General features: G+C 53.0%; 5 protein-coding genes and 1 non-coding gene across 6 annotated transcripts; 2 read left to right on the top strand and 4 right to left on the bottom strand.

The window, feature by feature from the left end:
- Nucleotides 1-184: 184 nt before the first annotated feature.
- On the bottom strand, nt 185-277 carry B0H65DRAFT_t8. Its single transcript has one exon. It is a non-coding gene; the product is annotated as a tRNA-His (tRNA).
- A 1,168-nt stretch (nt 278-1,445) lies between these two features.
- Nucleotides 1,446-3,619, bottom strand: B0H65DRAFT_19409 (ammonium transporter AmtB-like domain-containing protein). The gene is made up of 2 exons (XM_062821684.1): nt 2,297-3,619; nt 1,446-2,219 (listed from the first exon to the last, which is right to left on the bottom strand). Exons 1-2 carry the CDS (start codon nt 3,264-3,266, stop codon nt 1,576-1,578), a joined length of 1,614 nt encoding a protein of 537 aa, XP_062686005.1. The 5' UTR covers nt 3,267-3,619; the 3' UTR covers nt 1,446-1,575.
- Nucleotides 3,620-4,930: 1,311 nt separating this feature from the next.
- B0H65DRAFT_437958 (uncharacterized protein) lies at nt 4,931-10,316 on the bottom strand (the record flags this gene model as incomplete). The annotated part of the gene is made up of 8 exons (XM_062825342.1): nt 4,931-6,639; nt 7,205-7,630; nt 7,784-8,173; nt 8,806-9,236; nt 9,450-9,468; nt 9,534-9,813; nt 9,868-9,975; nt 10,152-10,316. The coding sequence occupies 8 exons, from the start codon at nt 10,314-10,316 to the stop codon at nt 4,931-4,933; spliced, it is 3,528 nt and encodes a 1,175-aa protein (XP_062686004.1).
- A 1,150-nt stretch (nt 10,317-11,466) lies between these two features.
- On the top strand, nt 11,467-13,897 carry B0H65DRAFT_449074 (something about silencing, SAS, complex subunit 4-domain-containing protein). The gene is made up of 2 exons (XM_062825935.1): nt 11,467-12,284; nt 12,403-13,897. The coding sequence occupies exons 1-2, from the start codon at nt 11,624-11,626 to the stop codon at nt 13,509-13,511; spliced, it is 1,770 nt and encodes a 589-aa protein (XP_062686003.1). The 5' UTR covers nt 11,467-11,623; the 3' UTR covers nt 13,512-13,897.
- Nucleotides 13,898-14,897: 1,000 nt separating this feature from the next.
- B0H65DRAFT_19316 (uncharacterized protein) lies at nt 14,898-21,107 on the top strand. Its single transcript, XM_062821678.1, has one exon. It carries the CDS (start codon nt 15,279-15,281, stop codon nt 20,853-20,855), a length of 5,577 nt encoding a protein of 1,858 aa, XP_062686002.1. The 5' UTR covers nt 14,898-15,278; the 3' UTR covers nt 20,856-21,107.
- Nucleotides 21,108-22,297: 1,190 nt separating this feature from the next.
- B0H65DRAFT_19307 (uncharacterized protein) lies at nt 22,298-24,414 on the bottom strand. The gene is made up of 2 exons (XM_062821676.1): nt 24,269-24,414; nt 22,298-24,204 (listed from the first exon to the last, which is right to left on the bottom strand). Exons 1-2 carry the CDS (start codon nt 24,274-24,276, stop codon nt 22,416-22,418), a joined length of 1,797 nt encoding a protein of 598 aa, XP_062686001.1. The 5' UTR covers nt 24,277-24,414; the 3' UTR covers nt 22,298-22,415.

The following is a 24,414-nucleotide window of genomic DNA, read 5'->3' as shown; positions in this document are numbered from 1 at the left end:
TACTACGACCACCATCACCGCCGTTCTCTTCTCCAGACTTCCGAACATCAGTTTTTCTCATCTTAGAACGATCTCATGACCAAAAAAAAAAAAAGAAAAAAAAAAAAAACGCCAGAAAAGAGAAAAGATAAACAGAAGAAGGCACGGGGACAACAAACACGAAAAGAAAAAAGCGAAAAAAAGATGGGATTGCCCGGAATCGAACCGGGGTCCTCTCGGATTCGTTGTATGTCGAATCGACCACAACGAGAAGTACTGACCACTATACTACAATCCCTGTGATTGTTCAAGATCTGATTGCAATGTAGTGCCTATATTTCCATTCAGCTTTCTCTTTTTCCGATACCTTCGCCATCATCCATCCCCCTTCTCCCACTTCCATTGTCCTCCCACCTCCCACTCACTGTATTCATCCTCTAGACTAATTATTTTCCTAACATCACCCAATAATTCTTTAACTTACTTCTTTATCAGCTTCCAAATATCACCCATTTAGTTTGGTGGTGCGAATCACCGTTTTGATTCACCTAAAAAGGGCGAGTGAAGTTCGCCCAGTTGTTGTGTGGCTGATGACCAACAAACACAACATTCAGAAACATTAATGCACCTCGCACTATCACCGACGGGAGTCCTCCACGCACCCATTATATTCTTCCATGCCTCAGACACACACAAAAGAACCAAAACATATTATCCGATGGATAGGTGCATAGGCAGATCAACAAGTCCAGGCCACAAAAAAAAAAAAAAAAAAAAAAAAAAAAAAAAAAAAAAACCGGAGTTGGAAGATCTGGAAAACACCATTGATCATCAGCACTCCCGTCCTCATTTGCATCTTTCTCGCCGAACAAAGTCAAACAGACAGACAGACAACTTCCAAACGCTCTCGGAAGTCAGATCGAAAGATTTTCCAGTCATCGGTTCCCATATATATGGTATACACAGGTTCCTTCTGTGAAACGATACGTATTCATCATGCGAACGTTGAGGTTGTCCGTCGAATGCTCAACCGTATATAGAACGAGTGAGGTTCCATTGGGAATTGAACGTGGAGCTGGGGAGGGAGATAACTTGCACATGCCGACGCTTCATACCGCTGCACCATGAGCGACTTCAATTCTTAACCGGGACTGCTACTGTTGGGAATGGAGAAGGCAAGTGGTACTTATTTGCGGGCAATGGGAGTACTTGCTAGATTGGGAAGTAGTGGGACGTGTTAGGTTATCGGTCTTGGGAGATTGGGGGAGGGGGCGGGGGGAGGTCAAAGAGGAAGGAGGAAGGGACATCCGCACGTGGGTGGTGGAAAGGTGAGGAAGGAACGATGCGGACAACGACCGGACAGGAAAGCTGCAGGTGTTCATCACGGTGACAGCGAGGACTTCCATCGGTCATTGAAGCAGAAGGGGGTCTTATCGTCATGATTAACATTATCAGTGTTTAGGTAGATACAAATGAAATATGTCCAGTTGGAGATGACAAAGATTATGACTCCCTTCCCACAACCAAAAAGCTGCCCATTTCAAAACACCAAGTCACAGATCCACTCTCATTTTCAGTTCCAAAACTCCAGAACGGTTACTGATAAAACGAAGTCTGTCCACCACCAAACACAACCCCCGAATCCTTCGTATCCTCTCTTGTGAATACCCTTGTTGCACCAGCCGCCGCCGTAGGACTCGCACTCCTCGCAACCTGCTGCGGCTGCTGTCTCAGCTGCGTATTCGAGAACATACTCCCCGTCTCGCCGACGCCATCCATGATGCTTCCTGCTCCTCCCCCATCAATGCCCACTTCCCTCATCAGTTCCACGTAGTCGTACGCAAACTCGCCAATCTCGGAATCATCTATGCCCATCACCTCTGCCGCCTCCGACACCCTCAGGCTGAGGCCCGGGATGTGGTCCAGTGCGAACACAATCAGAGCCGTCATGACAAAGGAGTATACTCCGCCAGCGAACGAGCCTGCTAGCTGGAAGATAATCTGCTTCCAGTTGTGGTCGAGCCAGCCGCCGTCAATGTTCGTGACGCCGTCTAGGTGGGTGATGTCTTTGGACGCAAAGATGCCGGTGAGGATGTTGCCGACCAGGCCGGCAACAGCGTGGACGGCAAAGGTGTCGAGGGCGTCGTCAATGTTGCAGAGGAACTTGATCTTGGTGCCGTAGTTGGCCAGCCCGGCTCCGAGGATACCGAACGGGACGGCTGCCCAGACGGGGACGTATCCTAAATCGTCACTCGTCAGTAAAACATAGTCCTTCTCTCAAGAGAAAGAAAAAAGAAAGAAGGGGGGAAAAACTCACCACTCCCCGGCGTAATAGCAATCAACCCAGCCACCACCCCTGAACAAAACCCAACAGCCGACCATTTCCTCTCTAACCTCCAATCCAGCACGCACCACGTTATTCCCCCAACACACGCTGCCAGGTTCGTCGTCGCCGCCGCTACCACGGCCCTCAGATTCGCCGCCAGCGCGCTCCCGGCGTTGAACCCGAACCACCCGACCCACATGAAAACGGTCCCAATGACGACACTGGCCACATTATGCGGTCTATAATTCAGCTCGTGCGTGCCATGCCCCCTTCTCTTGCCCAGCACCATCGAATACGCCAGGCTTGCGCACCCGCCCACCACGTGGACAGGGGTGCCGCCGGCGAAATCCAGGACGCCCATGGCATAAGCCCAGCCGCCCTGCCCATGGGGGTTCCACGTCCAGCACGCGACGGGATCATAAACAAGAGTGACCCAGACGAACATGAACACTGCGCAGGGCAAGAGGCGGCCCCTCTCGGCCGCGGCGCCGGCGGCCAGGACCACGGCGATGGCGCTGAACAAGCTCTGGTAGAGAGCAAAAAGCAAATCGGGGATCTTGTGCGGATTCTCGACAAGGGGTTGGTCGAGAATACCAATAAAAAAAGCGTTGGATAAGGTGCCGATGAAACCCGAGGATGCGACGTTGCGAGAAAAGGAGAGGGAGAAACCCCAGATGAACCACTGGATCGAGGTGACGGCGCAGGCGAGGATGGAGGTGAAGATTAGGGAGAGGGCGGATTTGCGTCGTGAGAGACCGGAGTAGAAGAAGCCGACGCCGGGGATCATGAGCAGAACCAGGGCGGTGCAGAGGATGAGGAAGGCGATGTCGCCGTCGTGGTAGAGGGTGTTTGTGCCATTGCTGCTTGGGGGAGAGGTAGATGTAACTGAGTGTGCGGCGGCGGATGAGGTAGCTGATGCCGATCGAGTTGATGTTGATGTTGATGTGGTGTTGTTGGCCATGACTGGCAAAAGACTCGACGGTCGGTCGGTCGGTCAAGTCGATCAGTCAACTTTCGGGTTAAGTCCGTAAGAACAAAAACCGGAGGGGATCAATCACTAGATCGATGGCAGTGATATCTTTTTTGGAACATCAGTGTTCAACCAACAAACAACTGAACCCAAACCCCGGGCCAGCCCGACAAGAAAAATCATCCTTAAACGAAAGGGATACAGGCAACCACCAAATGCAGCCTGCATGATGTGACATAAGAAGCGGAACTTGCCCTCTTCCTAATCAAAAAGACTGTGTCGGCAGACAGACAAAGACCTCGTTCGAACGCAGAAAAGAACTAGGTATTACCAAAGAGCAATCGGTCGGTAGGTATTAAACATAGGGAATGCAACAGGCCTCCCTACATAGCACTTCTGACACTCAAAGAATCTTTCGAGAAAAAAGAAAGAAGCGGTAGGTCCCAAACAGTCGGTCGGGACAGGGCGGGACAGGGCGGGACAGGGAAGTTATTATACATACCGAACATGCGCTTGTACTTTGAACCCATACCGTATGTTGTTGTCCCGGGCCGTGTTTGCTTCTTCTCTCCCTCGCGTTATGAGACCCTGGTTTGGTTACATAACATGCTTGCCGTTCGGTTAAGGTTTTTGTCATTTGGCATTCTCCGGAGCTTTTCTAGACGCGCCGCAATAGGTTGACGGGCTGCTACGTTACGCTACTTTGATGGTTTCGACTTGGGCGCGTGATGGATCGATCGATGTTGAGCTGCGTGATGGATGAAAGTTAGGTATAAGTAAAATGTGAAAAGTCGCACGGATTTGGGAAGTACAACGTCTAATCTGAATGAGTGTATTCGACTTTGGTTCGAATTGCGTTTGACGGGGAAAGGAAAATGGTGAGGGGGTCGGGAAAGAGGTAAACTTGTCGAAGGGATCGATGACGATGCAGTGGCGAGGAGAAGAACGGGAAGAATATGGTGGGAAAGACCCAGTATGGTCCAATTCTGACCATTGCCTGACCATGACAGCTCGGCTTGCGACTGCCTTCTTCCCCCTGCCGTTGTGACTGGGCAACAACAGGAAGGTGCAGAATAGCAATCCCATTCTAATAATCGAAACGCTCTGTGAAAATATCTTGGATGTACCTTCCTCGGATGGAGATGAACCCAAAACGTCCAAAATCCAAAGCAACATCACCCATCGATCGTTCTTTCCACATTTTGTGCTGACAAGAATAAACCGAGCTCAAGCAAGCAGGACCGCCCACCCTACACAGCCATTGCCCCCTCCATGCGATCTCTTCCACCCGAATCTCTCCCTCTCAGCCCTCTGAGAGTCTGACGAGAGTGAACATCGCTACTTCCTACCCTTAACCTTCCTCCCTAACGCCGTCGCCCACCTTCTCAACCCCCACTACCCTCCCCCCCTCCATACTCACCACCAAATCCCCCACCCTCCCCCTTAACAAAGCCCCCCTGACCGCCTCCAACCTATGCGTGACCATCAAAACCGTATATTTATTCTCTACAAACTCCCTTTTTAGCACCTCTAGCACTTTTTGTTCTGTTTTCTCATCTAACGAAGCTGTGATTTCATCTAGCAAAAGAATCGGCTGCACGAGATCTGGGTTACGGAAACCTGGTGCGGAAGAAGCAGATGAGCAGAAATCTGGATCACCGGCCATATCGCGTCTGTATTCTTCGTCTGCGGCGGCTTGGGCTGTGATGCGCATGTGTCGGGCTTTGATGATGGCGCGGCAGAGGGAGAGGAGTTGGAGGTGGCCGGTCGAGAGGGTGGGGAGGTGGGAGAGGGGGAGGTCGAGGATTGGGTGGTGAGAGTTTGGAGAGGGATTCGTGGTGTTGGGGCTGGTCATGGTGTTGGTGTTGTTGTTGTCGAGGAGGAGGGGAGTGGTTTCGTTGATGAGTGGTGGTGGTGGTGGTGGTGGTGGTTTTTTGACGGCGGTGGGAGTTCTGGTTCTGGGTGACTGTTGGAGGAGGAGAAGGAGGAGAAGGACGATGACGACGATGACGGAAGATGGGACCATAATCGAGCATTTGAAGGACTGATATCAGCGAGTCGTCGGGGGGTAGGCATGTTGGGTCAAGGTTGAAGCGGAGGGGTGCGTCAGGCAAGTGGAACGGGTCCTGGGTAACTGTGATAAAGGCCGTTTCCCGGACGATATGCAGAGGGGCTTGACGAATGTCCTGGTTCTCTATGCAGAGTGTCCCGTCGCGGATATTAATGAGGCGAAGCATCGCAAGGAGTATGGAACTTTTCCCGCTTCCTGTCCGTCCGCATATGACAACCACTTGGCCAGAGGCAATTTCGAGGTTGAAATCCTGGAATTCCAAGGGGCCATTGCTCGTATATGATGCAGAGACTCCTTCAAACCGAATTAGTCCGGGCCGGCTACCATAAAGATAAGGTGAGGGCCATCCGGTAAAGGGTCTGGGGTTTGGACTAATGTGGCCAGGCCAGGGGATGGAGACCGGCTCTTGTGGTGTATCTTCCTCTACGCTCTTCAACCGCGAGATAGCCCCGAGGGAGACCTCCAGGTTCGTCCACGAATGCACCAAGCTCAGGAGAGTGGCATTGGCAACGATAATGACCGAAAGGGCCACGCCAACCTGGCCTCCTGTCACCGTGCCCTTCAAGCTGACCGCGAGAAGAATCGTGCCGACGGCTACACCCGCAACGAGAAGATCGAGAACGACGTTGAGCCACCTGTTAAGACAGAGCAACAGGTAAAAAGGACGCTGGCTTAGGTCGACGACATGGATGTTTTCCACCGCGACTTCGGTTTGCCAGCCAAATGCCCGGATTGTCTCGATACCCTGGACGGTTTCCAGGAGAGACGAGTTCACAGCCGCCCGACTCTCGAGCTCAAGGAGCCGGAGCTGGCGCGAAGTGCGCAGGTAAACCTTGTAGATTGCGTACACGACGGCGGCACAGATGGGAAGGGTGACGGCCATGATGGGTTGAGCAGCCAATAGCAGAGACGCTTGCACGATCATCTTGAACACTTGAGTGGCGAAGGCCATGACAGCTGGCGCAAGCGTTTTGTCCACAAGCTGTATGTCTTGGCTGAAATAGTTCAGGAGAACGCTTGTGTCTGCCGCGGAGAAGTAGAGGAGAGGTGCGTGCATGATGGTGTGCAAAAGACTCCGATGATGAGCCAACCCGGACGTCGGCGCAATTCGAAAGACAGTCGACAGCATCGTGCCATTCGTAGATATCCAAGCCATCAGGTATAGGAGGGCATAGCCTAGCGCGTAGAAGAGAGTGCCTCTCTTGCTGGACGAATCGAGCTCGTCATTCTGAGTCCACCACTTGACCCAGTACTGGGGGAAAGTGATGAAGAAGGAATACGATGCCGTACAAACTACCATTAGCAGGATGTTCAGGGCCCGGCGTTGGAGAATACTAGGAGGTAGCTGATGCCGATGGAGTTGATATTGATGTTGTTGTGGTGTTGTTGGCCATGACTGGCAAAAGACTCGACGGGCTCAAATCCCAAAAGAGGACACAAAGGAAAAAGGAAAAAGAAAAAAACAAAAGAATAAGAAAGAAAAGGAAGACGTAACACACAACCACTCATATCAACAATACGATCCACACTTCTCCATTCCATAATCAACCAAACCATCATTCCTGTATCTTCTCCTTCTCCATCTTCTTCTTGTCTTTATATCTCTTGGCCGCCTCAGCCTTCCTCGCTCTGTATGCAGCGTGTGCCGCGGGGTCCTCCTTGAGTCTGTCCATCTTCGCCTCGTGTTCAGCCCTTTTCTTCGCCTTGTGTTGAGCATGTGTAACGGAATCCGCCCTGATCGCCTTATCTTTTGCAAGCATTTGAAGCCGCCGCCTCCGATACCTGGCCTTCTCTTTCTCCTTATATGCTTTGTGTCTGATTGGGTCTTGTTTAATCCTAGCCCTTCTCTCCCTAGAACCTTGAGCATCACGCTGAAATGCTCTGTCTTGCGCGAGAAGCTCTGTATACCCTGCTGGGTCGAATTCCTTCAGGTATTGGCGATGTACTCTTCGGTTGGCGTATATTTCCGCTTTCTGTTCATCGGTATATGCCGCCCACTTCTCTTTCTTGTATTGGGCTTTGGCTTCCCTAGCACGTTCCTCTGTGAGACGTATGGCGGCTTCGAGTTCGGCTCCTACGAGGCCAGACGAATATACTGAGGGTAATTTCAAACCTTCGCTCCAAGCCGGATGGGAACATAATCCTCCGTATGGGATTAACGAAGCCCATTGGGTAGTTGTAAGCGTAGGGTCGACGATGCCTCTGTTTTTGTAGGCATATAGGCTGAATGATATAGCAGCCTCCAGGATATGGAATAGGGCGCGAGCTGGGTTGAAGAGACGAGCTGGTAATGGACATGGTGTTTTTACCAATATTTTTTTATGGGTGAGGGTGTAGCCTTTTGCGATGGCTGCGACGGTATACCTCGAAAAACCCTCCCCTTGGCTATAGTTGTTGAACCTGTGGTGTACGCCTATTGCCCTGTGTGTGCCCGAACCAACATAAACTAAGGGTAATTGTCCGTCGCATTGGAGGATCAAAAGGTAAACTGCCCAAGCATAGTTGTCGTGGGATGAGAACTCAGGTAAGGATGTAAGGGCATTGACGCGAATCGAAGGAAGGACACCGCGATGCTTGTTCTCCTCCTCCTTCTTCGTGCTCTTGCTCTTGCCCTTGCGATCAGAGGGGCTGGGCTCGGGCTCGTTATCGTCCGCGACAGAGACAACATCGGAGGGGCCAGGGCCGGCGGTAGGAGGGGCAGAGCCAGCGGCAGGAGTAGGGTCGGCGTGGGAGTCAGGCGTGGTGGGAGTTGGAGGGGGCTGTGTATTCAACTTGGGAGGATTGGGAGCGTTGAGTAATGAACAAAACCCGGGTGCCCATTGTAACTCTAAGCTCAACATAGTTTCAACCAGTTTCTGTACCGAAGGCAACGCTTAAGAAATTTGCAATTTGCGGCCAGCAGCCATGGTAGAATAGGCGCCGTATGCTTTAAAAGTATACAGTGACTCAGGGCTGGTATGTGACTCAGGGCTGGTATCTTCGTCGTTGTCATCGCTGAAGTCCATGTCCGACAAGTCGTCCTCGTCGCTGATGTCCATGTCCGACAAGTCGTCCTCGTCGCTAGTGTCTGATACATCGTCATGGGAGGTGGCCTCTGAGGGGTCGTCGTCGTAGCTGCTCATAGCTACAGCCGCCTTTGCTCTCGTTGTCGCTACCATGGTTGCTGCTGTTGCTGCTGTTGGCGCTGCTGAGAGAATAGATGCAAAGCTGAGAGCAACCAAGAAGGAGGGTAAAAGATCCAGCAGCGCCAGCAGCAGCAACAGCAGCAGATTTTTCCATCCTTCCCAAAGGAAGGAACGCTCGACAGCATCTCACTTGTGTTTGGTCCTTCCTGAGGAAGGAACACTTCGTCTCTGTGGGATCATGGTTAGCTCCTTCCCAAAACGGACGTTGTAGAACGGCCGGGAGGCAAAATAAGAAGAATGAAGCACGCCATAATACCACAAGCAACTACTTTACCCCGTGAGAGCTCGATGTTGACGTCCTCCAAAGTCGGGTTGCCTTCTGGAGTCCACTGTACGGTCAAGCCGTGGATGGACACCTCGGTCCCTTCGGCTAGCTGCCCAGGGCGAGGGGAGCGGCTGATTGCAGGTGCCTTTTGGGACTTGATGTAATCCTCAATCCGGTCAAAGCTCGCATAGGCCGCTATCGCTTGGGGAATGATGGTCATGACCATGTTTGCTGAGTGCGTCACTAAGGCGAGGACGGCAATCGTCGGGCAGGCTGTTTTGGTGTCGAGAGTGGTCCCGTTTGCTGTGGCAATGATGGCGAAGAGGACGATGGTGACGACTGGGGCGAACATGCCCAGGGCGTTGGCTGATGAATTGTTAGAAACGGGAGAAATTTTGATGGCGGACTGGAGGGATAGTATGGTTACTGAGGACATACCACTAGCATTGTATATCGCCATGATCCAGCGAACACGCGTCGCTTTGTTGAGCTCTTCTTCTCTCAACCCAAGTATGTGTTTCCCAACGACGCTTTGAAGGCCTAACATTTTGATGGTTTTGACGGAGCTCAGCATCGTAGAAGTCGCGGAGATCCGTCCTTGTGCTGCAGTATTCCACGTAGCCTGGCTACTTTTGAGATTGCGAGCGACATACCTGCTAACTCGAGAGCACACTGCCACAGAGAGGTAAGTGACCAGCACCACTACTTCACATCTAACTTTAGATAAGCAGACTCACCGATGATGATAACATGAGGCACCGGCCATAGCCATCCAACTTGCTTGGCCAGCAGGACGCTTCCAATAACCACCTCGACTAACAAGGCCCAAGACTCATGTAGCATTCTTGGGGCACCTTCAAGGGCGCTCACGTCTGTTGATGCAATGGCCACTGTCTTCCCTTTTCTGTATGGCTCATGACGAGCGAGCAACGAGTGTTCATGGACCAACCCAAGCAGGGCACCTCTAATCATGACCTGTAGTCGGTTTAAGCCCTGTTGGTAAGCCCTAGTTGACAGCTACGGAAATGTTAGTGTCAGTTACACAGGTCAATAGACAAATACTTGACCTACTGCAAGACCAATGTAGACGATGGCGGCAATGAACACTAATAGATAACCTTTGTCCTCGTTGGTTTCCGGGGATTGTACATATTCGATGGCGTAGCGAATTAGCACCGGCTGGCCATACCGAAAGCAGTGCTACTAGAACCGGACTAGTGACCGCGGATTTCGATATCAGGACATACGCCGTAAAAAGTTGTTGGACGAAGAACAAAGTCGTTATGACCTAACGAAAGTGTGAGTACTCTGCCACTTTCTCCAAATCTAGGCAAGCCACTGAAAAGGGAAAATACCAATTTGAGATACTGGCGCGAGTTGGACCTGACATTGACTGGTCGTTGTTGAAGTTGATACAGCCGTCCTGGGAGCAGGACGATGAACAAGGCAGAGATGGCATAGCGAACTGACCAAAGCCAAGTCTCTAGTTCTTTGGCATCAGTGAGAGTGACGTTGGACATTCTGATGGCCGAGTATTGGGCCAAGAGTACATACGAGAGAGAAGACGAAGCTCAGTTCAAGCAGTTGTAGACTTTTCATATCTCAATGTTGAAAAGTGATAGACACGACGGACATGTGTTCTGAGGTGCTTACCGTGGTATTCCCGACGGTGTCATCGCCTTCCACATTTGGAAGGGACCCGACAATGTGGCCTTTGCTGCCTATGTTCATATGTGCGAGCAGCATATGATAAGATGAAAGTCGATGTGTGTGGAATGTGTGTTGTTACCAGTGTATCCTCCATATCATCGTGGAGTGAAGATCAGTAGTTTGGTCGTGGTGGATTCGAGGAAACGAGTCTCGATGCCTTTTCACCACTTCTGAAGGGACGATGTTGTCCGCTCCTGTTACCGATAGCATGGTACCTGCTAATGAGCTGGGTCAGCCCAGGTACAGGAGGTAGATCACTAACTCTAATCGTGTTGGCTTGCATGTTTCCTCGTGGTGATGGTGGGCCACTGTCGTCTCCAGTGGATCAGTGTGCTGTGTGCACTTTAAAACCCCGGTTGCGCATCATTTCGAAGACCGGGGCCGGGCCGTTACTGACGTCGTCGAGGAGGGGATCATTTTGTATCCAACCTCAATTCTTCTCAAATCATTGAAAGCCGTATAGTTACATGCCCTTGACTGCCACCTACAAGGGGACTGGAGCTGAAAAGGAGACAAGATCGCGCAGTGAACTCCATCCCTTCCAGTCATTGAGCCGTCCAAGAAGCCAAGTCGGTCTAAGCTGAATTGCGGTAAAAGCCAATAACTCACAAAGACTCGACACCGCTTCGACTGGAAGCCTCATGACCGAGGAGATGAGCAGAAGCAAGTGTGCGAATGCCAATTGAGCAAATGACCGAGACAGCCTGAAGACGGGATGAACGAGCTGCACACCCGCCACTTCCAGGTCGGGTTGGAGAGTGAAAGGGGGAAAAGGCTGCTCTGTGTCGGGACCGCCTGTGATTTCCACCGCACCCGTAAAACCTGCCCTATTTTTCAGGGCTACAAGCACCCTCTCGCAGCCAAACGCATCGCACCGGGCAAGGAAGGCACAGCGGACAGTGCATCTTCCACTCTTCCCATCCAGGCTGTGCTGCCCGCCCATGGTTCACTCGACCCGACCCGAAAAAAAAAAGAAGCAAAGCCCGGGCAAGAGCAGAGGTGCAGCTGGCCACAGCAAATTCAACCACAACGAACTGAACTCGATCAATTGTGCACTTCTCAACCTCGACCAGTATCGCGGCACATGTTGTTCGCACCATGAAGGGCTTGCTCTCAAATGGCTACGAGCACATCCGTGACCCGCTCGAGACGAGCTGAAGGTCTGCGTCATCCGCATTCGAGCAACACTGTCACCTACCGGTCGCACTCGTCACCGCAGAACCACAACCAACACCCGCTCGCGAACGCAAAGTCCGAACAATCCCCATCCCCAATCAAGCAGAACGCCGCCACCACAACCACCCATCAACGCAACAAGCGATCGCTTGAGCCCGCCGCTGCCCGAGAATGTGATCCCGTTGCTCCCAAAAAGGCGAGATACGAGTTTGCCGTCGAGATACCTGCTCGGCCGTCATTTCGTCAATCGACCTCGATTGAATCGCGCGACGCGAAGCCCCCGACGCCAGCCCCTAACCCGAAGCCTGTCGTCACTGTCACTGCGGCACCAAAGCCCCCAAATCCCTCGCGTGCCCCTCCCACCACTGCTGCAAAACCCAGCACAACTAGCACAAAACAACCATCAGGCCTTACACGACACCAAGAAAAAGTCGTCAATGGCTTGAAGCACGAATTGAGCAGGCTGAACCCAAATGCTGCCGATACCATCAAGGAGGGCGGTCGCAAATTACGATCGCAAGAAGGCACTCGCTTCAAGAGCGAATTGGCCGCCTACTTTCCCGACTATGATGAGGTAATCGGCAATGACCCCAAGGAACAGCGTAAGTCACAACACCACCCACCCCCTTTTTTTCCAACCCTGGGCGACTTGGTCTTGGACACACCGGTCATCAGCATAGCTCGCCGAGCAATCACTAACGCCAATTGGTTCTCTAATAGATCTCCTGAACCTCGACACCCCAATCGTTATTTGCAGCACCAGTCTCCCTGTGACGACTGAGTCCACCTCAGTCGCTACTCCTACACAGCCGGGCGGCTTCCAGCCTCGTCCGATCGAATCCTATCCCATCCGAGGCTACGGTGATGCCTTGTTTACGGATCTCTACGATTCCCAGACCATCAATTTCAGCTTTCTGGAAACCCAACACAAGGGGAAAGCAGCACTGAAGGATGACCCGTTGCCGGATTCACTCTACGAAACAGCCCACAAAAAGGCGGAACGTTTGGAACGCTCAATACGGAACTCGGAAAAGGGACGAGCTCAACATGAGAAGGACCAGATCATCCGACTGCTGGATGCCTTGCAGGGCCATGACTGGCTGCGGGTAATGGGCGTTAGTGGGATCACAGAAGGTCGTAAGAAGCAGTTCGAGCCGGCCCGAGAGCACTTTATCAAAGGCTGCCAAGCCATCCTGGAAAAGTTCAAAAGATGGGCGGCCGAAGAGAAGCGCAGAAAACGGAAAAAGGACCGGACAACCAATGCCGACAGCGGCGGAAAGGGCGGTAAAGGCGGAAAGGCCAACAAGCCGCAGGGCGGAGCGAAGAACGGAAAGCGTAAGCACGAGGATGCAAAGCATAAAGTTGAACTTAAGGATCATCGAAAAGATGAAGATGCGGCCAAGCAAAGGGTTATTGCTGACAGTGATGAGGAAATGGAGGATCGAGAACAAGACACGGGCGAATCTGACGGCGACCCACCAGACGAGAGCGATGTCGAAGCGTCCATTGCAAAGCAGCTCCGTGAAGAGGCAATCGCCGCGGCGAAGAAGAAGCCGTCCAAAAAGGGCAAACGTCCAGCCCCTCCTCCGCCACCGCCCGAACCAGAGCCCGAACCATACAAAGAGTTTACCTCGTTCTTCAAGAAGCCATATCAGCGAGACGCTGCGCTCAACAAGAACAGGCGAAGGGGCAGAAACGTGTTGGCCTGGGGTCAGCCGGTACCCGATGGTGATGAAGGAGAATTTGCGCTCCCACAGGATATCCTGGATGAGGAGACGCTGAAATCCCACGCAAGAAGAAAGCGTAGGGACAAGAGGGGGAAACATTGAACATGTCACACTTTTCTTTTTTTCTTCTCTGGGCATCGAGAGTGTTCTCGGCTGGCGTTTGGTGGTCATTCAGGGATAACAAGCCATGGTGTTTATTTACTTGATAGCCGGGCAGTCTGGTGTTCGTGTTAATTTGGTGTTTGGGTTCTGGGTATTCCCAATGTAGGAATTAGCCCGGCATGCTTTAGTTTGGTCTCTACACTCTTCATATCATCATGATACACATCATTACTTCTTTCAAAGAAACGATAGCACGGCATAACCACTTTGAGAGTTTGATGAGATGACCTTGAGTTGGAGACTCGGCAGGAGAATTGCAAGGATAATAGTTTGTTTTGTTTATTTTCTAAGCGTAGTCTTCCCTATTTGTAACACAAAAAACCGCCAATTTTGTTATCTTGACCTTGAAACCTTGTTGATATCGGTCGGTTTCAACACCGAGCTCACCGCCATGTGACGACATCATCGGCAGCTTGGAGGATGGAACATTGCGGGGGGCCACGAGCGCATTGAACACTGACCAATCAAAGAGTCGAATCTGGTCGAGGGCGCCCAGACCCACTGGTGACCCACACGGACGCCGAGCGCATGCCAAGACCGAACCTCAAAAGACAAAACATCGCAGTTCGGCGCGGCAAAACTCCGGCACTGGCTCGACGACGTTTCAGGTGCTCCTGCACCAAAGCAGCAACGGTCGTCGAGGGCAGGCAAGCAGTGACCAGGTCCGTAACATTTGTCGCAACGCGGTAAAAAGGTACCTCTGACCCGTGTCCGCAACCACACGTCTACCATCTCCAGGACCTCCAACTCTGGTCCGGATTCCGATTTCTTTTATTTCAGGTTTGCTGCAGTGCAGTGGATTTTTGTAATACGGACAATCCAGTCCACCAGTCATCCTCTAGACGCACGCACGTCTGGTGAATGGGCGTGAATGTCCAGTGGTCGTGTTGGTGTAGTCGCGACTGCTGCTATTGTACTGAATTGAAAGGTACCTCCACCCGTACCTGTAGGTGCCTGACTGATTGCGACTCTGGAAACTCCAACCCGCGACGGGACTCTGGAAGGAAGCTTTGAACGACAGGTCCGGTCGCCTTTTGCTTTGCTCTTTCTCTGTCAGCACCAGAACTCCCACCAGAACCACCCATCGGCCTTGCGACGTATGTCCACGATTTACGACGATTTGCCCCGCGCCGCATCCCGCAGTCTGTCCAGTCCTATACGCCCTTCATTTGCCCGGTCAAATTCGCCCGCCACGCAGCTCTCCAACGGTCGTTCAACTTCCTCCTCGCAGAATAGCATCCTCTGTGCTGCACCGGCGAACCTCAACTCCTGCCCTCGCGCAACTCAGCCCCGCCGTATCGCGCAGTCATAGTTTAACAAAATAATACAATCCCGATCATCAAAGGTAGCGTCCAACCCGTTGCGCCTGTGACCACCGACCGGCCTTGGCTCTAACAAGCTACCTCTATACGTCAGTCCGCAAAGTCCATTGCAGCCGAGTTAACTTCGATTCCGCGGGGTCGCTTCCATGCGCCACCTCTTGCCATGACCGAGTGAGCGTTGTCGGCCTGTCTAAGCTTTGCCAGGTCGAGCTCTTGCAAGTTCACTTTCCCTTGAAACCGACCTCCACATCGCCCTCTCCTTCGGCTCTCCGCTCTCCTCGACTTTCCACGACGTCCCCCCGATCACACGAGCGACGCTCTACTTTTACCAAGCCACTGCGTCCATCATCTTGTCGGCCTCAGTGGCCACACAGCAACCTCCAAAATGTTAGGACTCGAGAACGGAGATCTGGCTCTCGCCAATATGACGAACGCCCCCGACCCTGTTGCCGCTGCCGAGCCGTACGCCATACTGAGGCAAGAGGTGGAGCTAGACATCAACTTCAGGGAGAAGAGCGTCAGCGGCATTTGCACATTCAAGATCTATCCCTTGGTTCCCGACCTTGAGGAACTCGTCCTGGACACGCGGCAATGCGAAATCGACGTCGCAAACATCACGGTGGACGGCTACAAGACACGGGCGCAGGCTCATGATCCATACGATCGAATGGAGCCTCCCACGAATGCTCAAATCGGTGCCACTCAGCATCACATAATGAAGAAATGGATGGCGCCACTACTGCCAGAGACACGCCGCCAGGCTCCCATCGTGGAAAGGGCAGAACAGCTTAACATCAGTGTGCCGGCTGATGGGTCCCTCAGGATTCGTCTCCGCCCGGACGCTCTTATCCAGGACGCTGAGCCGAAACGCATTCTCAAGCTCAAAACCGCCAAGTCGGTATCGGACAACGCGACAGGCCTGTCAGACCCGAATGAGGAAATCACGGTGGTTGTGCCCTTCAGGTCCAAGACGATTAGAGATGGCCTGCACTTTGTCGGCGTTGAGGAAGGTGACCTGAGATACCCACACGTTTACACTCGGCATTCGCTTGAGCCTGGTACGGCGTCTTGCATCTTCCCTTGCCTCGATGATCCCGGCTCTAGGCATTCATGGACAATCAAAATCACATGCCCCAGGACGCTGGGGGATGCCTTCGCACAGCCTTTGGCTACCCAATCAGCACTGTCAACTTCTCTGGATGCCAGTCGAAAACGCAAAGCCTCGGAAATTTCCACACACCAGCCAGGCTCATCTTTCACCGAAGAGGACAAGCTAAGGGAGATTACCGTGGTCTGCTCTGGCAATCTTACTGGCGAGCAGATGCACCCCACGGATGAGCACAAGAAGACCATGATTTTTGAGTGCGTTAACACCGCTGCTAGGCACATCGGTTTCGCCGTTGGCCCCTTTGAGCACGTCGATCTCGGGGCAGAGTTTAGAACTGAGGAGGCGGATGAGAAGCTCGGGGCTAATGCAGCCAGAATCCACGGCTATTGCCTCCCCGGCCGTGTCGAGGAAGTTCGGTGGACATGCCAAGCCGTCGTGGCTGCTGCCGACTTTTTCGCCCCCGAGTTCGGCCGTTATCCTTATGAAGCCTACAAGATGTGCTTTGTCGAAGACTTGGTTCACGACACGGCGGTTGCAAACTCCTTATCCTTGTGCAGTACGCGTTTGCTGTACCCCGAAACAATCATAGATACGGATATTGAGGTTACCAGGAAGCTCGTCCATGCCCTCGCCAGTCAGTACGTGGGGGTGCACATCGTGCCAAATGAGCGGTCCGACACTTGGCTTATCATTGGTCTCCAGTGGTTCATGACAGATCTTTTCATGAGGACCATCTGCGGAAACAACTGGTATCGTTTCCATATCAAGTCGCTTTCCGACAAGCTTGTCGAGGCGGATGTGAGGAGACCCTCATTGCATGCTCTGGGCGATTACCTTCACCTCGGCGACTTTGAGCTCGAGTTTATGGCGCTCAAGGCCCCACTTGTCCTTTACATCTTGGATCAGCGTATGTCCAAGATTCCTGGCTCGACAGGTGTCGTCCGCGTTTTGTCCCAGATGGTTTCGGCCGCCAATATCTCCAACACGGACCCCAAGGCTACTACCCTCTCTTTTCAGGACTTCCGTCGATGGTGCGAGAAACGCAGTCAATACGTTCCCGATGAGCTTTGGGATCAATACGTGTTTGGTGGGGGTTGCCCGAGACTGGATATTCACCAAAAATTCAACAAGAAGAATCTCAACGTCGACATCCAAATTCTACAATTCCAAGGACCGACCAAGAAAAGTATCTCGAAGGACGAATTCTGGAGGGAGTTGCAAGAGGAGATTCACCAGGTCTATGCCGGCGACGTTCCTAAGCTTTTCACTGGTCCATTCACCGTCCGAATTCACGAAGCAGACGGTACACCTTATGAGCACTACCAGCTGATTACCGAGAAAGATAAAGGTGGGACAAATTTGCAGATCGCGTACAATACGAAGTACAAGCGTCTCAAAAGAACCAAAAAGGCTATGGCCGCGGCTGCCAACAGCAATAGTGACAAACACGAGATCCAGGAGGACGATGTTGTCTACTTTAACATGTTGGGCGATGTCTTGACCAGCCAAAAGGACATGGAGGATTGGGGGTTGCAAGACTGGGCTCCGGAGGTACAAACCAAGATGGATCAAGAGTCATATGAATGGATCAGGCTAGACGCCAACATGGAGTGGCTTTGCTTCATGAAGACCGATATGCAGGAGTACATGTATCTGGCACAATTGCAGCAGGACCGAGACGTCGTGGCCCACCAGGATGCGATGCTCGCTTTCAAGAGGGAAAAGAGGCATGCGGTTCACTCGACGATCGAGACGCGGACTGTGATGGACCGTAGATATTACCATGGTGTCCGAGTTATGGCTCTGGAGGACCTTGCCAAGCAGGCCCATCCTGACTTGAACTACATCGGTATGGTCCATCTCATCCTCTGTTTCCGGAAGTTTTTCTGCAAGAAGGTACCAATTCCCGGCAAGAAGGATGCCTACAACTACCCCATCGCCCCCAACGATTTTACCGACAAAGGCCAGTATGCCATCCAGTGTGCGATTCCTGCGGTGCTTGCACGGACGACGGACCTGCAGGAGAAGGGAAGATGCTCCAAGAGGGCTCGGCAGTTCATCATGGAGATGCTCCTGTTCAATGACAATTCGGAGAATGAGTTTTCGGACCAGTTCTACATCGCCAAGCTCCTCGATGCTCTCACCACGTCTTTGATCCCACAGAAAGAGATTACCGAGGGGTATCTTATCAAAAATCTCGACCCTTTCGACGACGACGATGCGGAATTCAAAAGCTTCATTGAGAAGACCATCGAAGAGATCGACAAGTTTCGCAGGATGGATGAATGGACCCTAACATATCAGAACATCTGGACGACAACGGCTCTTCACTGCAAGATGAGGCTCATGAAGGCTCGTGTCATCCCTGAATCGGCCCTCGACTTCGTTCAGTACCTCCAGGACGACAACATTGATCTTGTCCGGATCAAGGCGTTTGAGTGCCTGGTTGAGCTTGGAATGATCTCCAAGCCTCCTATTCTCAAGCTTCTGCTTTCATACATGAGCACCGATAGCTCGCCCTTCGTCCGCGATCGGTTGTTCAAGGTCTTTTGCCGGGGAATTGCTGCCATTGCGTTTGGCGAGAACAAAGCTTCGACACAGGAACTTGAAGCTCTTGATGATGGAGGCCTTGTCATTGACCAAGGCGACGCAGAGATCCAGCAACGGAAGCTCGATGCAGTGCGTAGGGAGGACATCACCCACGCTCTTAATGCGCTCAAAGAAGAGCTGAAGGGGAACATGGAGATGCAAATATCTATGTGGAAGGCTTTCAATTCTCCTGTCATTGGCCTACAGGAGAAGCGCCAACTATTGGAGCTCTGCTCGGCCATGTTTGAACCGGAAGATTCTTTACTTGTTACTATCAAGTATCCCATAGTATGGAAAGCCACTCGCGACCCGACTATTGTCGCCGCTGCACCACCAGTCCTTGGAACTCCGCCCAAGAAGAGATGTATCATCAAATTCAAATCGGAGTACCGGACGGTTCCTAGGAGTAAGGATGTGGTTGCGATCGAAGCTCCACTGCCTCCGGCGCCATTATCGGCCCCGGTACCGTCGACCAACTTGTCGGCTGCCAGGGTAGAGATCAAGCCGCCTGAGAAGAAGACAATCGTGAAGCTACAATCACGACCATCGTACATTGCTAAACCTAGGGAGTCACCAGCCCCAGAGGCTCCCCCACCAGTACGGAAGGACTCTATCGCAGTGACCGTGCCTCCTCGGCCTTCTACGACTGCCGGTCCGCGCACTCCCTTGCCCACATCAGTTCCAAGTGCTCCCGCACCCAATCCACCCGTCGCTCAGCCTGTCATCAAGACATCTGTGCCAAAAGCGGCTTCACCCCCCCCCGTGCCTGCACCCAAACCCCAGCAGTCCAACGACGTTGCTGCGCCAAAGCCTAGCACTGTCATCTTGGGCAAGCCAAAGATCGTCAAGCCGGTCATCAAGCGCAAGAGTGACGAGTCACTTGAAGGAGCCAGCCCGAAGAAGATCATCAAGACCAACAACGACTCCTTCCGGAGCGATCCTTCTCGCAATAACTCGTTCAAGACAGACTCTCCCCGCAGCGAGTCCTTTAAGAAAGAGGCTCCTCGGATCGAAACTATCAAGGGCCATTTTTCTCGCGAATCCGCGCCCCAGATTCCGCCTTCCCGCACATCCTCATTCTCCGTCCGTCCCAACGCCAACGGCCGGCCCTCCAAAGTCGTCACGGTACCATTTAGGAAATGGACCAAGCTGTCTGCCCGCGCCCAGCGCAGCATCGACTACGAACAAAGTCAGCGCGAAAAGCAAATGCTTGCCGCCAGCGCCAGCGGCATCTCCGGCAGTCTTGCCACGCCCGTCCACAAGCGGTCGAGCGCCGCGGTGGGATTCAGCAGCGGGTCGGCGCCTTCATCCCCTAAGAGCCGGATGCAGTCGCCTGCCGGTAATGGATACGGCTCGTCTGGATCATATGCTGAGAAGGAGCAGCGGAGTAAGGACCGGGAGAGGGAGAGGGAACGAGACAGGGACAGGGAGAAAGACAGCAGCAAGTTCCGGGAGAAGGATCGCGACAGTGACAGGGAGCGATACCGTGGTGGTGCCGAGAGAGAAAAGGAGAAGTACAGGGAGAGGGAGCGGGACCGCGATAGTGATCGCGAGCGTGAGCGTCCCCGCGAGAAGGAGCGCGACAAAGACAAGTATCGGGAACGAGATCGGGATAGCGATCGTGAGCGCGACCGACCCCGTGACAAGTACAGGGAGAAGGCCGATCGCGGCGATAGCGACAGGGGCGGCCGCACCACCGACAGTGACCGGGAACGGAACCGCGGCGATCGGGATCGGGAACGGGAACGCGAGAGGAGTGACCGTGATCGCGAGAGGACTGACCGCGAGAGGGAGCGGATCCGCGACAAGTACCGTGATCGAGCAGACCGCGATAGCGATCGGGAAAGCGGCAGCAGCTACAAGGATCGTGATCGGGAGCGCGACCGTGACCGTGACCGCGACCGTGATAGAGACAGGGATCGCGACCGTGGTGATCGGGACCGAGATCGAGACCGTGACCGAGGAGATCGCGACAGGGTATCATCCTCCGGCTCAAGCCTCCTCATCAAAAAGGACAGAAAACCGCTGCCAGGATCAGGAGAAAAAGAGAGGAGACCATTACCCTCTGGAGCACCCGGCCAAGAACGCGAAAAGGCTCCGCATCCCCTCAAGGAGTCCCATTCCCCGATTCATCCGACTCCTGCTGCTACAAATGGGGCAGAGCCAAAGAAGAAGATTATCAAGCTCAAGTTGAAGAGTAGCGGTAGTGGACTCGGTGGTGGTTCGTCTTCGGCGACGCCTGGTGCCGGTGGTGGATCTCGTTAGACGCGGGATAGAGGGGAACTTCATGGTGAAGAGGAAGAACAGGGTGGACAGGGAAAGCAGAGACGACTACCGCGTATAGTAGTAGTTGGGAAGCATGCCTGGAAGGCAAAGGCATGGGCGAAGTATTCGCTTACGAGAGGACGTTGATCGAAGGGCATTTAAATGATGTTTGCTCAGGGTCTGCAGAGTTGGTTGAGGTTGAGGTGAGGTGAAGTGGTTAAACGAGATAAGGAAGGGTGGTTTTTTGCTTGCAGGTTCAAAGGATCTCACGGCAGTCTCTGTATATTTACCTAAAACACTGAGGGGACCATAGCGGATTTTAAAAAGAACTAGGCGTTTGTTACCAATTTGTGGTTGAGTGAGTGCTCTTTGTTTGCCTAAAGCGAAAGAGCAAAGTGGGAGTGATAGGGTGGGTTAGAGGTAGTTGGTATAGTTTTTGTGTTGCAGTGTTATAGAAAGAAGCATAAAGGCAGGTTAGTTAGGTACAAACAAGCCATGATTGCTTTACAAACTGAACTGACAAACGTGACAGTTTGGGTCGTCGTTTGGGGTGCATTGATTTGATTCTTCAGTTCTCCAGAGGCTGAAGCAGCTGATGTCTACCTCTATGAGTTGAAGCGGTTGGTGACGATAGAGATGATCGGAGGAATCCCACGGTTCATATGGAGGAACTGGAAAAAAAGTTCGCGTCTCGGTTGGCAAAAGTGGTGGTCCGTCCGGCGGGTGGGCTTGATAATCGGGTGGTAAGGGAGGGTGTGAGGGACAAGGTAGTTGGAAGAACAGCGGGGTGTTCGGCTCTCATACTTCCCGTCTCCTCTATTATTGATGGGGAACATCTTTTCTTGTCCGGGTATTCAGATCAGTACACACAAGAGACATCGAGATGTTGGATTCCACTGAATGGGCATCATCATTATACTGTTGTATAATTGCCTAGTAGTGTATGGTATCTGATGAATATGGTACTATGTACGGTATATGGTATATGCAAAAATTTCCTCCGCCCCTCTCTCAAGCTATCATCATGAACCAGTCATCCCTCTGTATGAGGATTGTAGATAGATGCCCTTCTTTCTTTCTTGTTCTTTTGATTGTAAACAAAGGGAAAATTGGTATGCTGGTGAAAAATGCAAATGCTAACCACCCATTTTAAACCCATGCTGCCCTGTAATGTCTTTAACTCCGTGTGGAAAAAAAGAATGAAAAAAAAAGAAGAAAAAAAAAAAAAAAGCCAAATGAAAAATCTTCGACAACAACCAGGTTGAAGAATGATGATGATGATGATGATGAAGGGAGTGGAGTGCCAGACTTCCATTGATCCCATTGTACTGTTCTTTCTTTTCCTCCATTAGCGAACGGAAAGGAGCAAAAGGGGAGAGTATCCCTCTTGACTTGTTGGACTGAACTGAAGAAAACCTGTTTCTTCACTGTTCATCAAATCAAGATGATGCCGGATCGTCGATACTGCCCCCTTATACCAGGCTCCTCTTCCCATTCCATGCCAGCTTCGACACAACACCACACCACACCATCGCGTGCCGCCGCAAGTTCAACTGAACTTTAGCAAGCACCATACCTCACACCTCTCTTCCCCAACTCCTTCCTGCCCACCGCATCCTCAGGCCAGATCCACCCACGACTCCTCTTCGCCTCTCTCTTCTCCGCCAACTGCGGCTGCGGCATCCACTCATCCCTCGCCAGCGCCTTCCGTCTCGTTCCCTCCGCAGGAGCCCCAATCTCGCTCTTCCAATGGACCTGGCCCGGAACGGGCTCGTCACCAGCAAGCATGCACAGACCCCAAAGCGCCAAGCAAGCAGTCATCTGGACCTCGTTCACATCCGCCGGCACCGCCGTGTCATTACCAGTCGCAGCAAGCTGCACACCTCCCACCTCGAGGTAGCCAAAGTGGGGCGTGCTCTCGGTCCCGTTGCGGACAAACACCAGCTCGATCTCGGTCAGGATGAAGCCGTACCGACATCCGTGCTCGCGCATGACGTGGTGCAGGTGCGCCAGGCCGCGGAGGTACTCGACCCGCTTGATGTTGCCCTCGACGCGCATGCCCGTGTTGAAGCGGTCGAAGGACTTGACGAGCCCGACGACGCGCGCCGTGGGCTTGCCGCCGAAGATGGCGGCTACGCTGTTGGTGGCGGATTCGCCGGCTACGTTGGCGATGAACATGTTGTCGGTTGCTGTTGATGCCGAAGAAGCACCGGTGGCGACGGCGGCCATGGGGCTCTTGGAGGGAACGGAGAGCTGGAGCGGGCGCTGCGAGCAGAGGGCCAGAGCGGCGTTGAGCTTGGGGAGGTAGTGAGCCGAGTAGATGGAGTGCAGAGCGGCTTCGGTCTCGGGGTGGCGATGATGGGTCGAGGCGGCGGCGGTGGGGAGGAGGGTTTGGGAGATGGGCACTGAGAGGCAGGCGGAGGCGCCGGGGATGGAGAGGATGGAGGCCGCGGTGAAGTTGGTCCACGGCCGGATTTGTCGGACGTCCCACCAGAAGTGCTTGGTGTGAGGATCCCGGAGGGGGAAGGAGATGGTGCGGACAAGCGACGGAGCTGGGTTCGATGAGGTGAGGTAAGACAGGAGTGTCGTCGAGGGCGTCATGTCAGGGGTGATGGGAGCGGCGGCGGCGAGAGGCGAAGGTGCGCGCGGCGCATATGACTGGTACATGAAGGACTCCGGCTGGGGGAACTGGGCCTGGGGCTGCGGCGTGGGCGACGGGCTGAGACTGGTCCGAGACTGGGAGGGCACGTAGGTCGGCATCTGGCGGTAGGTAGGATAGCCATATCTCTCAAGGCTGACGTTGTCTAGGCTGCATGAGGAAGCCCGGCTGCGAGAGTGAGGCACCGACGAAGGCTCGGCAACGTAGTTGACTGGAGCGAAGACAATTCCGCTGTTGTCCTCGGTGAAGGGGAGAGGAGCCGCGAAGGAGATGGCTTCTGGGTTGGTGTAGCTGCGCTGGTGTACAGGTCGGAGGAAACTGTCGGTGTTGGCCCGGGCCCGGGGGATTCTTGGGCCCGGCATGGTCCTAGCACGCTTGGGAGCCGGAGCAGCAACGGCGGATGGATCGATGGCCTGGTCCTGGCTGCGGATCTTGGGGAGGAGAAGGGGTCCATGGGTACGGATGGGTGACCGGCTCCGGACCGGTGTTGTCCTTCGTGTGCTTGTTGCGCTCACCGACTCTGAGGGGGAAGACTCAAAGGAGTAGACCGATGAGCTATGGGAGACGGAGCGAACATGGCTAGGGTTGAAGTTGAGCTCAAGGAGAGATGGGCCAAAAGAAAAGCTTGGCGGAGTGACCGGAAGTTCACACGATGGGAATGTGAATTCGTAAGGGACACCTGTTGCCAGACTATTTCCAAACAACTGTTAGCATGTGAATCTGATGGCAGTCAGGGGTAGTGTAAACAACTTACGTAGACATGTTGAAAATTGTGTAGTTAAGGAACGGATTACAAGATTAGTTTGGAAAACAAGGATAGGAAGGAGACCCGCTCCGGTAGTGATTCTAAGTTGTATGAGAGTGGAGGTGAAAAGGAAGGAAGGGTTGAAGGTTCGGTCT

This window comes from Neurospora tetraspora, assembly GCF_033439725.1.
Source record: "Neurospora tetraspora strain CBS 560.94 chromosome Unknown B0H65scaffold_1, whole genome shotgun sequence".
Lineage (NCBI taxonomy): Eukaryota > Fungi > Ascomycota > Sordariomycetes > Sordariales > Sordariaceae > Neurospora > Neurospora tetraspora.
This window is presented reverse-complemented; position numbering and strand designations above follow the sequence as displayed.